The sequence below is a fragment of the Phaethon aethereus genome, assembly GCF_964289735.1.
Source record: "Phaethon aethereus genome assembly, chromosome: 12".
Classification (NCBI taxonomy): Eukaryota; Metazoa; Chordata; class Aves; order Phaethontiformes; family Phaethontidae; genus Phaethon; species Phaethon aethereus.
The window spans coordinates 21,627,904-21,640,588 of NC_138588.1; the positions used below are offsets into that span (position 1 = coordinate 21,627,904).

General features: G+C 65.1%; 2 protein-coding genes across 2 annotated transcripts in view; one reads left to right on the plus strand and one right to left on the minus strand.

The window, feature by feature from the left end:
• Positions 1-7,292: 7,292 nt before the first annotated feature.
• Positions 7,293-10,718, plus strand: CYP11A1 (cytochrome P450 family 11 subfamily A member 1; the record flags this gene model as incomplete). Its single annotated transcript, XM_082005089.1, has 9 exons — positions 7,293-7,537; positions 7,763-7,918; positions 8,135-8,334; positions 8,769-8,972; positions 9,472-9,632; positions 9,711-9,877; positions 10,025-10,103; positions 10,287-10,478; positions 10,596-10,718. 9 exons carry the CDS (start codon positions 7,293-7,295, stop codon positions 10,716-10,718), a joined length of 1,527 nt encoding a protein of 508 aa, XP_081861215.1.
• A 370-nt stretch (positions 10,719-11,088) lies between these two features.
• Positions 11,089-12,685, minus strand: part of CCDC33 (coiled-coil domain containing 33) — a gene marked incomplete at its 3' end in the record, with an annotated part of 38,398 nt that continues 36,801 nt past the window's right edge. Inside the window, 6 exon segments of the mRNA XM_082005090.1 lie at positions 11,089-11,229; positions 11,454-11,549; positions 11,674-11,757; positions 11,964-12,085; positions 12,321-12,393; positions 12,586-12,681. Of these exon segments, the coding sequence (XP_081861216.1) occupies positions 11,089-11,229; positions 11,454-11,549; positions 11,674-11,757; positions 11,964-12,085; positions 12,321-12,393; positions 12,586-12,681 (612 nt within the window).

A 12,685-nucleotide genomic window follows, 5' to 3' on the forward strand; every position in this document is an offset into this window, starting at 1 on the left:
CGGGCCCGTGCTGGCGGCTCTGTACTGGTTATCGTTCTGAGCCCGCCCCGGGTGCGGACGCTCAGGGGCCTTCTGCGACGTGCATGCACTGATCCTCGGGGCCCCATGACTCCTCTCTTTGGGAACGTGCATGTGATGAAGAGGAGGAGCCAGCCCTTGGCCTTTCTGACTGGCAGATCTGCGCTTCGCTCCGAGCGGGGGACTGATGCCTCCAAGTTTTTAGTGGCTAATGTCTGTTTGGGTTGGCAAGCGGCTGGAACGCTCGCAGCGTCACGTATGGGTCGCCTTCTGGTCTGGAGAATTGAGCTCTGGAGGGGTTTTAGGGTTTGGTTTGTTGGGTTTTGAGGGTTATTTTACAGCTGGCTTTGACATGGGAGGGAGGTCAGGAACGGGCACCGGAAACCTGCAGGCAAGGGCAAGCCCAAAGTTAGCATTTTGCATGGAAAAGCCTCGGAAGGTGACTAGATTTGGGGTATGGGGAAGGACAGACCGAAGGGGACAGGAAGGGAAGGTGGAAGCAGAGCCCGAACCAAACCCGGGAGAGGCCCTGGGAAGGAAGTTTTAAACGCACAAATCCTCTGCAGGCAGCTAAGGGCATTCATCTGCGGGCAGCAGGCAGCCCCTGCGCCCAGCACCTCTCCCGCGGGCGAGGGACCGGGCTTCCTCAGGGCAAGGGGCGGCAGGCTGCCGATCTCAGGGCGATGCCCACGGGCTCAGGGGGGCTGCGGCTGTCCCCGCCGCCCAGAGCAGAGCTGCCTCTCTCCCTCGCAGCGAGGGGACGGGGGAGGACCAGGTTTGCTTCCTTTGGGCAAGACTAAACTGTGAAAAATGGGACATTTTCCTTGCGCCCGTGTGCACGGGGCGATCCCACACCTTGTCCAAGCCTTTCCCAGCCCTCTTGACCGCCGGAACGCCCCAGCCTCGGGCCGTGTATCGGAGGGGGTGTCGTATCTCATGCTTCCAATAACCTGTCACAGCAGCACAGCTCCTGCTTTGTGCCTGCTCAGAGACACTCAGGAGTGCCCGGGGGTCTTCTTGGCAAGGGCGGGGGGGAGCTGCCACGTGCCTCTCGTGACCGCAGGCTACGGACAACGGGCCAGAGCTTCCTACTGCACTACATTTCCAAGATACCCCCTCCCTGAATTTAGGATAGAGCTTCTTCCATCCCTTCTCAAAGCACTTTAACTTTGTGAACTAACAGATACCTATTTATTATCAACTGGTGATTCCTGTACTTGTATAATTTTATAATATTCTAGAAAGTGGGTTCAAATGAGAGAAGAGGAAAAAAACAAACAACGCAACAGCTACCAAAAAAACCTTTCTGAGCTGACCAAAGTGAGAATGCGATCGTTGGAAATAAAGAATGGAAAAGAGAAGGCGAGTGCTGGGTTTCTCGGCAGGAGCCGAGGGATGCTGCTGCTGTGACAGTGCCTGGGGTCTCCCCTGACCCTCTTCCCCCACGGCCAAGGGGTCCCCCCACCCTCTCCCCTCTCTTCCTTCCCCACCCTTCCTTGCCTTCAGGCTGGCACCGTCGGGAGCGAGAAGCCGGGCCGGTTCCCATTGGAGAATCCCAAGGGGCAACACCCTGCTCACAAAGACCCCCGTCTTCGTGGGTGCGGAGCCCTGCCGGCACCTTCGGCGTGCAGCTCCTGCGCCTCCTCGGCTCTGCCGTCGGGAACGGCTTTTGGGAACGAATGTGCGGGCTTGCCTGGCTGACGGCCCGCGGAACGGAGCGCTGCTGTGCTCGCAGCTTGCTTTTTTTCCTCGTTTTTGGGGGGGGGAAATGAGCTGACGATGTGATGGGGGAGCAGCCGGTGGGCACCTCTGTCCCCTGGGACTTGCGCTAGAGGTCCCGACCCAGGATTTGCAGGAGGGTTTTGCAGGTGTCTGATCTGCAGAGGGGGTCTGGCAGCTGAAAGCGAAAGCCTCCCCTGCCTTATTTCTTTCTTAGCGCTGGGCTTGGCAGAAAACTTCCTGCCGGCGGCATATGCGGCAGCGTCATCTTGATATAAAGAAGGAGAAACGCGCCCAAAAGGCAGGCGAGTTTCGGCGGAGCTAAAACAAGAAGTGGGATTTCTGGCAGCCCCCGCTCCGCGGCAGGAGGAGGCGGGGAGCTCGCCCAGGAGGGGAAGGGAGAGAAACCGGGTTCCCCGGGCGTTGTCGCCGAGGCGTTTGCATATCTCCATTCTACCGCGGCCAAGCGTTGGATTACCAAAGCTCCAAAAACCCCAAACGCTGGAGCCTTTCGCGGCGCCCTGGGAAGAGGCGAGCGGGAGGGCCGGGAGCCGCGATGCTGAAACCCCCCGGCAGCGGGTCGGAAGCGATGGGCTGGGGCTGTGCGGGGCACCCCACTGTTTCGGTAGCCTGGGCTCAGTTTTCTTGCCCAAAAAGCAGGCTGAGAGCACGGGAGCGAGTGCCCCAGGGACAAGCCCCGAGTCCTTGGGTGGCGTAGAGATGCCCTGGAGCGGCATCTCCTTTACCAGCCCAGCCCTTGTCCCTGCTCCCTGGGGACAGCCGGGACAAAAGACGGAGCCTTTTGCTAAATTTCCTGAAAAAAAGCAGCAAAGACTGAACGTTTCAGGCTGTGTCTTATTCTGGGCCGCGTTTCCCCTGGCCGCCGGCTGTTTCCTATGAGTACGATGAACCGAAAACCGTGGGACTGCTGAGCAAATACACGCGCCGAGGTTTAGCGTGGGCTTTGGGGGAAAAGCCGAGCCGTTGCCACCCTCAACCCCGACTACGGCCGCGTTGTTCAGACGAGTTATTTCGGGAGCCTTGTTTGGGTGGGAGCGGGCCGGCGCGGCGGCTTCTCCAGGCTTCCTCCGGCACGGGCGGGACGGGGAGATGGCCGCACGCCTGAAACAAAAGCCTCGAGAGCCTTTGGTCGCTGTTTTTGGGAGGTATTTCTGCCTCCAGCCTCGCCGGCGGCCTTGGAGGCTGCTCTGGGACAAGGGTTTGCTGGGCAGGACAATAGACCCAGGAAATCCCGTATCCATCTGAATCGGATGCGAGAGCTGGTGAGAAATCCCACAGCAGCTGCCTGCTTGCTCCATGCAAGGCACGGCAGGCTGCTCCGAGAGGCCCTCTCCAGCCGTAGCATCCCCCTGGGCAGCTTTTCCTGGCAGGATGGGGGTACGGAGCCTGGAATTGGGGTGCCGTGACGGCCAGCCCTGGTTTCATGAGGGCTGGGAATCCCAGGGATGGGGAGGCACTGCCGCACCGGGGCAACACCTTCCATGCTCCCCATCCCCTGGAGAAGAGCCCCCCGGAGCCCTCTCCCAGCCTATTTCTTATCCTGCGTCTTTTCTTGGGTTCAGCCCGTCCAGCACACACTCCCTTCCTGGCCACCTCGGAGCTGGAGCTGGTCCAGCAGCATTCCCAACGTGCCGGCTCTCCCACGGGTGTCCTGCCCATCCCGCCCGACGCAGCCGCTGTCACCGCCCGCTTCCCCTGCGACAGGCTGCCGAAAGGGAGCCGTAAACTGAGCTCACGGGTCTGGATCGGGTGCCCGAAACCATGCCACCCACCCGGCTCCCTCCCGGCTGCCTTCACCCCTCGCTCCTCTTCATCCGACCTGTTTTTCCTGCCAGCGATGCGGCAGCTCTGTTTGCAGGGGTGGTTTGCTGCCCCACGGCTATTTTCCCTTTTTCCCTGGGGAACTCGGGATCTAACCAGCCTTGGACAGGTGTCTGTCTGTCCGTGCAATGCCTCTGGGCTCATTTTGCCCGTGGTCCACTCTGGGGCGTGGGGAAGGTGGTGTGGGTGATGCTATGGGGCCGGCCGCGGCGAGCGCTGCGAGTGGGAAATCGAAGCCTTTACCAGAAACGAGGACCCAGGAGATGCCGGAGGAAGTTAAACTCGGGATAAACCAGCGTGCCTTCCTCCCACGTGGCCACGCTCCTCCTCCCCGCAGCTACACGCGTGAATGCTTTTCCCCTCCAGTTATGAATTTCCACGATTGCGGCCGAAGGATGCATCCCATCAGGATGGGATGGAGACCCCAAAAACCAGGGACCAGCCCGACAGTTTTTCAGTCTGGGACTTCACGCAATAAATTAGTAAGAGAAGATTCAGTTTAATGGAGCAGGACAATAAAAAGGAGCTAGAATTGCCCCTGTTTCGGATGAAAGCTTGTCCTGGCTGGGTCCATCCTCCCGATGAGCTGCTCCGGGGGCCCGTGGCAGCCCCTCGAGCGTCGCACGCTCTGCCCCGAGTGCTCCGGGATGCTGCCCAACACGTGCCGGGTCATCCCCTTCGCTCTGCTCCCGGGGGAAAGCCTCTAGCAAGAACTGCTTAATCGTGGCTACGGCCCGTTTACAGCTGAAAATTTTCTCTTTTTCAACATGATATTATGAAAATGAGGTTTTTTTCCCCTCCTTCCCTCCAGCCCCAAACTGAATCACAGGGGGTTTCTGGCTTGGAGTTTTACTACTGAGATTTTCCCAACCACCTGCTCGTGGGCAGGAGCAGAAAGCTCGCAATGAATGGAGAGCGGGGAAGACCCCGGGGCTGAAATCACTTCAGAAAAGAAAAGAGCTGGTTGGAAAATACGTGAAAAACACCGTCCTTCCCAAGGGACGGGGGCAAGCAGCGGGGAGCTGAGCAGCGGGGGTCCACGTACGGAGGCAGGCTGTGTTTTTAAGGTAAGCAAGCAATGCAGTCGGCTCCGTGCCCTTTTTCCAGCCACCGATTCCACGCCCGCTCTGCTCCGCTCTCCATCCCAGCGATGCGACGCAGTCCCTTTATCCTCCCGTCCCCAAAGCAGGTCCGCTTCCAGCATCATCCCGGCTGAAGTCAGCCCCATCCCGGCCGGTTCCCATCGGCTCTGGGGGGCAGAGATGCAGAAGAGATGAGCTGCTCCACCAAAACGCCTTCCCTCTGCTAAATCACTGCGGTCTGGACATTCCCAGCCCCGGGTGCCCACGGGATGAGCTCGAGGAGGTGGGTTTTCCAGGGAGGTTGGGGTTTCGCTGGGGCTGCGGCGCTGGCTCAGCGATGTTTCCTGCTGGAAAAATCTGGGAGATGTGATTTACCCCGGGCCGGTGGCGGGGGCAAGGTGTGAAGGCGCCGGGTCCTTAGTCACCCCGCGCGCTCGGGAGGTGATACACGCCAGGAAAGCCCCACGGGTGGAAACCGAGAGCGCGAGGCCCACGGATGCCACCTCTCAGTAGGAGGAAAGCCCGTTGGAGGGACCCTCCTTGTCCGCAGCGTGGGTGGCATGGGGAGAGGGCCACCGGGGAGGGCAAAGGCTCTCCGTTTTGGCTCATCCAAAAATAGCAAGGCATCGACCCGCGTCACGCGGGCTTCGTGGGCGAGCCGCTGCCTGCGGGTGCGGGGGAAACGCCCCCTCCCATCCACGTGCCCCCCGCTTGGCTCGTCACGGGTGAGGCCGTCAGCAAAAGCGGTCGGAGCCCCGGCCCCGCTGCGAGTTCTGCTGGCTGGTGAAAGAGTGACGCTGTGGGTTTCTGAGCACCGTGCCGACCCATTTCCTGACCCCCCACCCCCCCGGTTTCCACCGGAGACCCCCCACCCCAACCGCCGGGTTCCTGCGCCCACCGCGGCAGCCGGCGGTTTCCTCTGCGAGGGGCGCGCGCGGGGGCCGTGGGAAGGGGTGACGAACCGTCGCGTTTCCTTCTCGCCGCAGGAGCGGCAACGCCGTTGGGGAGGTGCCCCCCAAAACGGGGAGACCTCCCGGGGTCGGGGGGCACGGAGGGAGGAGCCCCCGTGGAGGGTGTGCGCGGGACCCCTTGGAGATGCGGGGAACGGGCACGGGGTGACGGAGCTCCCCACGCTTTGGGGAGAGACGGTGGCAAGAGGGGGTGCAGAGGTGACACTGCGTGCGAGGGGTGGCGGTCCCCTCTTTGGGGGGCAGAGCTCAGCCGCGTGGCCGTGCGTCCCTCCGTGTCCCTCGGGCCCACGCCCGTGTTTTTACCAGCGCCGAGGTGGCCGAACTGCTCCGGACCGACCCCAGGTCGGAGGGGTGGGCGGCGGGGTGACGCTGTGCCGCCGTGTCCCCAGGCTGTGGGGCTGCTCTGGGGTGCACACCGAGCCGGTTGGGTGCTCACCCAGGGTGGGCACCTTCACGCAAGACGGTGGCGGCTGGGACAAGCGATGGGGGGCTGGGGCGGGAGGGGACGGGACGGGCCCCAGCCCCGGGAGGGGACGCGCCGGTGGCGGCGGGCGGGGCAGGCGCGCCCCCCGGTGCCCGCCGCCGTTCCGGCAGCCGCCGCGGAGCCCGGCTCAGCGTCCCCGGCCGCTGCTTCATCCCTCCTCCCGGTTCCCGGGGAAAACGGACACCTCAGAAAGGTTTCGAACCAGAATAAGCCCCGCAGAGCCCTCCCCGGGCTCCTCCGGGCCTTCACGGCCGTGCGATGCTGTCCCCCAGGGACCCCAGCCTGGAATCCTCCCCCCCGCCCAGGGACACCCCGAAGACCTCAGGGACACCCCTGGCACCCTCAAGGACAACTCCAGGGACACCCCAAAGGGATGCTCCAGAAAGGCCCAATGAGCCCCTCCCCGTTATCTCTCCCACCCCCCCATTGCTAACCGGTTGCCAGTGGGTGTTACTGGGCCTGGGGACAAGGCACCTCGTTTGCCACCGAGCTCGGGGGCTGGAGCCTTTGTCCTTGGCTCAGCGGGGGCGGTGACACCCCAAAAAAACCCAAAAAACCTTGGCTTCCTGGCAGGGGGTGGCGTTTGGGGTTCCTGCACTAAACGGCAGCCGACGCTCTGGGGCAGGAGAGCCCGGGAAGGGGTAACCTCTCCCCCAGCACCCCCCATCACGGGGAGGGCGGAGATGAGACCCCCCAAGTGACAGCCAGGCAGTCCCCAAGGCTGTCCCCTCCTGCGGCGACCCATCATGCCTAGGTCTGACCCACACTATTTTAGTCCCCTAAACCATTTTTATCATTTCTTTTGCAGGCAAAACGTTTCTCCCCTTGGCAGCTGGGTTTTCACTTTCAAGTGCCCGCAACCAGCACCCGCTTTTATTTATGACACCCCAGCCTCACCCCCGGCCGCCCCCCGCGCCACTTGAGATCCGCGCAGCACCTGGCGAACCCCTCCTCGGCGAGGCCGGGAGGGGATGGTGCTCAGCAAAACACGTTTCGGCTGCCCCTCGCCCCCGATGTCCACCTTCTCGCTGGGGCGAAACGCCCCGCGCCCGTCCCCGTCCCCGGGGTGGCCGTGACGCAGCGGGAGGGCGGGCGAGAGCGTCTCGCCTTGAGCGACGGCCGAGGGGGGATAAGAGCGAAGGCCACCCTCGTCTCCCTCTCCCGCCGCCCGCTCCCATGCTCGCCCGGGCTGCGCCCAAGCCAGGCGCCTTGCGGGGACGTCCCCCTGCCCCGATCGGGGGATGTCGCCGGGCTGGGGGGGCTGCCACCCCCATCCCGTCGACTCCTCGACCCTTCAACCAGCTGCCCGGGGACTGGCGAGCCGGCTGGCTCAATCTCTACCACTTCTGGCGAGAGGGTGGCTTGCACAACGTCCACCACATCATGGCTCGCAAGTTCCGGCAGTTCGGGCCCATTTACAGGTAAGGCAGCGTCCGGCCCCGGCGTCACCCCCCCGCCCGGCTCCCCGGCTCCCGATCCCGCCTGGTGCTGAGCCCCGGCATTCCCCGGGATGCGACCTGCCGGCAGGATTTTGCCGGGTGGGAGGGGGAGGGTGGTGGATGTGGGGAGATGAGGGGCTGCGGAGCGGGGGGGACGCACGGGTGCGGGTCAGGCTGTGGGGCTGACCCCCCTCCTCACGCCGGCAGGGAGAAGCTGGGTGTCTACGAAAGCGTGAACATCATCAGCCCCCGGGATGCCGCCACCCTCTTCCAGGCGGAGGGGACGCTGCCGGAGCGCTTCAGCGTGCCCCCCTGGGTGGCTTACCGCGACTACCGCAACAAGCCCTACGGCGTGCTCCTCAAGTGAGTCGGGGGGCCGGGGGGGTCCCCCCAAAACGGGGCTGCCGGGTCATATCGCAATAGCCCCGGCACACGGGGCGGTGAGAAGCCGGAGCGTCCGCAGCGCGACGGGGACGTTGGCTGGCCCCGCGCTTGGGGGACACACACACATCCTCCAGGGGTGGGGGCGTGGATGGGGGGGGGGAGCACCTCTGACCCCCCCGCTTTGGTGTCCCGCAGGACAGGGGAGGCCTGGCGCTCGGACCGCCTGATGCTGAACAAGGAGGTGCTGTCGCCGCAGGTGGTGGAGGGTTTCGTGCCTCTGCTGAGCAAGGTGGGCGAGGACTTCGTCCGACGGGCACGAGCCCAGGTGGAGAAGAGCGGCCGGGAGCGCTGGACGGCCGACTTCACCCACGAGCTCTTCCGCTTCGCCCTGGAGTGTGAGTGTCAGGGCCACGAGTCTCTGCGAGCCACGTCGTGTGTGTGTCGTGTGTCCCCCCCCCGCCAAAACCCCCCTTTGCAGGGTACCCGGGATGGACTACGCTCCGCGTTTGCCCCAGCTTCATCCTCAGAGAAGGGCAAACGAGCTTCTCGCCCAAAGCCGTAGGGTCTGGAGGGGTGTCCTCTCTCCAGACAAGTAGAGAACAACCCAACACTGTTGATAAAACACTGTTTTATGGTCTACCCGTCATCAGCTGGTAGTCAAGCCCACCCGCTAAGGGATGCCTCCATGGCCCCCTGATGCTCGGAGCGAGGAGGGGGCCAAGCTAGGTCCCTGTAGCCATGGAAAGGCTGGAGTTGGCCATGGGAGGGTGGAGGGGATGGGGACGGGGTCCCCTCTGGCCAGGTGCCCTCATGGGTGCTGTGCTTGCAGCCGTGTGCCACGTGCTGTACGGGGAGCGGCTGGGGCTGCTGCAGGACTTTGTGGACCCCGAGGCGCAGCGCTTCATCGACGCCGTGACCCTGATGTTCCACACCACCTCACCCATGCTCTACCTGCCACCCGCCGTCCTCCGCCACCTCAACGCCAAGACGTGGCGGGACCACGTTTGGGCCTGGGATGCCATTTTCAGCCAGGGTGAGCCCTCCTCCCGCCCGCACCTCCCTGCGTCACCCAAGACCCCTTTGAGGACTAGGCTTCATAGCATAGCCTCATCTCCCCAGCATGAAGACCTTCTCCTGGGTCCAACCACCCAGCACAGGGCCACCAAGGCCGGGAAGGTTTTCCACAACTGGAGCTTGTGGGCTGGAGCAATGGGGAACCACCCAGGAGCGATGAAGGGCGGACGATGGGCATCACGTTTAGGGGAGCAGCTCTCCCAGAGGGGCTTGCGGCCTCAGAGAGCTTTTGGCACCTGGGACAACCCTCCTGCAGGGCGTCCCCCAGCCCCGGGGCACCCTCACCCCCCCACCCTCTGCGCCCACCCGGCCACTGCTGGGTCCCACAACAGGGACAACTGTGGTGGAAAAGCCACCGGCATGGGGCAGTGATGTCCCAAGATGGCCCATCTGGTGCCTTCCTCCTCCACCATGGCCCCGGGGGAGGAAGTCCACGCCATGCCTCCGTGTCTCCTCAGCGGACAAATGCATACAAAACGTCTACCGGGACCTGCGGCTGCAACGCAGGAGCACCAAGGAGTACATGGGCATCCTCTGCAGCCTCATCGTGCAGGACAAGCTGCCCTTGGATGACATCAAAGCCAGCGTCACCGAGATGATGGCGGGCGGGGTGGACACGGTGAGGCGCGGGGCAGGGCTCTTGGGCAGGGAGAAGGTGCTGGCTGGTGTTGAGCGGTGCTCCCCCGCCCCGCGCCAGACCTCCATGACGCTGCAGTGGGCCATGTTCGAGCTGGCACGGTCCCCGGGGGTCCAGGAGCAGCTGCGGGCGGAGGTCCTGGCCGCTAAGCGGGAGGCAGCGGGGGACAGGGTGAAGATGCTCAAAACCATCCGGTTGCTCAAAGCCGCCATCAAGGAGACGCTCAGGTGAGGAGGAGGACCCCCCCCCCGCTGAAAAAGACCCCCGGCCCTTTTCCCTCCCCAAATCCCTGGCACTGCTGGGATTCCGGGTGGGATGTGGCCGGGCCAGGCTGTCCCCAAAATCACCTGATTTTGGGACCTGTCCCCCCCCAGGCTGCACCCCGTGGCGGTGACCCTGCAGAGGTACACCACGCAACAGGTCATCCTTCAGGACTACTGCATCCCCCCCAAGGTGAGCGCGGCCACCGCGTCCCCCCTCGCCCTGATCTGCGCCGCACGGGGCTCCGGGACCCGGAGCACGTGGGGGGAGCATCCCTGGGGGCTCATCTGGGGCTGGATCCCATCCCTGCAACCCCCTTCCTACCCCCCGAGCACCGGCACAGCCTGGACCCACGGGGCCGATCCTTCCCCGCAGACGTTGGTGCAGGTCGGTCTCTACGCCATGGGCCGGGACCCCGAGGTCTTCCCCAAGCCGGAGCAGTTCAGCCCCCAGCGCTGGCTGGCGGCCAGCCCCAAGCACTTCAAGGGGCTGGGTTTTGGCTTCGGACCCCGCCAGTGCCTGGGACGCCGGATCGCCGAGCTGGAGATGCAGCTCTTCCTCATGCACGTGAGCATCCCGCTGCTGGGGACACCGGGGACCCGGCGCTGGGAGGGAGCGGGGCAGTGGGACACGGGTGGTGGGACCTCCGGCGCTTTCCATCCGCTCGTTTCTCCGCCCTCCCAGGTCCTGGAGAACTTCAAGATCGAAACCATGAGAGCGGTGGAAGTCGGGACCAAGTTCGACCTCATCCTGATCCCCGACAAACCCATCTACTTGACCTTGCGGCCGCTGGAGTCCCGGGCGTGAGGACGTCCAGTTTGGGGGACGTCCCCAACAGCTTGGCAGGCGCTTTCGACTCCTCACAGCCAGACTCCGGCCCCGGGACGCGTTTTGGGGGACGGCTGGGACGCTTTCACGGCCACAGCCTTGGCTTGGCTCATCCCTGCCTTCGCTCCAGCCCGCTCAAGGCTGCGCTTACGCCACGGAGGAGATAAACCGGAGCAACCCCAAGCCCCACCGCCGCCCCTGTAACCCCCCAAGGGAGCGGCGGGCTCGGGTGGGTGCTGCTGCACCCCTCCGGCTGCTCGGGGGTCCCCGGCTCACCCCCAAAGGGCCACGCCGGGGACCGCGGCCACGCTTCCCCCGACACCCTCTAACGTTTTGCTTCGCCCCTGATTTACTGCTGTAATTTCACCGTGCGAAAAAGCGCCGGCTCCTTTTTGCCAGCGTTAGGCTCCTCCGTGTCTCTCGGCGGCCGTGGGCTGGGGCAGGGGGGCCAGGGTCCCCTCGGGGGGGCCGTGGGGATGGCCGGCAGGCTCTGGTGGGGAAGGGGAAAAGGTCTCGGGGAGCTGTAAATCCATCCCCCTTCTCTGGGGGGCACCAGGTGTGGATGAAAGGGGGTCCGGGGTTGGCACGGAGGGGGGGTCCTGCGGCCCTAGGGACCACCCACCCCCCTCTCTCTTGCCGCGGGTCCCGCAGGGAAACTGAGGCAAATGCCCCCCCCCGACGTGGGGTGGCCCTGGTCCCCCCCCGGGGGCTCACCGAGGCGGGGGCGTGGGGGAAGCCGTGCTCCCGCTCCAGCAGATGGGTGCCGAGCTGCTGCTTCTCCCGTCCCCACCTCCTCGCCGTCTCCTCCAGCTGGGGCAGACCCAAACCAGGCTGGCTGTCTCCAAGGCGTGGGGGCCGGAGGTGCCCGGCACCCCAAGCCGGGGGACTGGCACCCCAAACCCCGTCGAGTGGGGTGCGGGAGGGTGATGCCCACCTGCCTCTCCAGCACCCGCCCGCGGGCTTGTGCCTCCTCCAGCCTGGCCAGCAGAGAGAGCTTCTCCGTGCCCCCAAAAACACCCTGCGGGCCACAAGACGGGCAGGAGCAGGGAAAGGCACCGCCGGCTCACCCCCCCCTTCCCACCCCCTGCTACGGGGGCACCAAGCCACGGGGGGTGGCTATCGCCCCACGGAGCCGGAGATGCCCGGTCACCCCCCGGCGTCGCTTTCTGGGGTGCCGCGGCTCTGCCCCCCATCCCAGCCCCGCGTCCCCCTCCTCAGTCTCACCGGCAAGGCTGGGGGCCGCGGGGCGATGGGGGGCGAGGGGTGGGGGGCCCTCGCCAGCTCCTCCCGCAGCCGGCGGTTCTCGGCCAGCAGCGCGGCGTACACCTCCCCGGAGAGGGCTTCTCCTGTGGGGCGGGGTGGGGGGGCACTGGCACGTGTCCTGCGCCCCATCCCGCGCCGAGGTGGGGGCCGGGAGCGAGCCCCTGGCCTCCCCCCCGTACCCAGGGGTGGGTGCTGGAGGGCTCAGGACCTCCTCTGGTCCCCCACCGCAGACCATCAGAAAGGGGATGGTCGCCAGCGGAGCCCAGCAGCTGTAGATGGGTCCCCCACCAAGGGTCCCCCGGCCCCGCTCGCACCCACCCGCCGGCTTCTCGTCTCTCCTGCCCGCCCCGGTGAGCTTCTCCCGCAGCACCCGTTCCATCGCCTCCATCACCTGCGGGAGCGAGCAGAGCCGTCCCCGTGTCACCAGCTCAGTGCAAGGCCGTGGTGACCATCACCACCGTGGTCCTGGGACCAGGTAGCGCTCGTGGAGGGCTGGGATGGGCCAGAGGGTCCTGTCTGCCTCACAGAGCCTCATGCCCCCCGACCTGGCCTTCCCTCTCCAACCTTGTGCCCCCCGACTCACCTTCTCCTGCTGCTGCACCATCTCCTTCAAGCCCTTCGTCTTGGCCACCTTCTCCTGGCACCTCCTCAGCATGGCTTGCTGCCGCCGGTGGGCTCGCTGG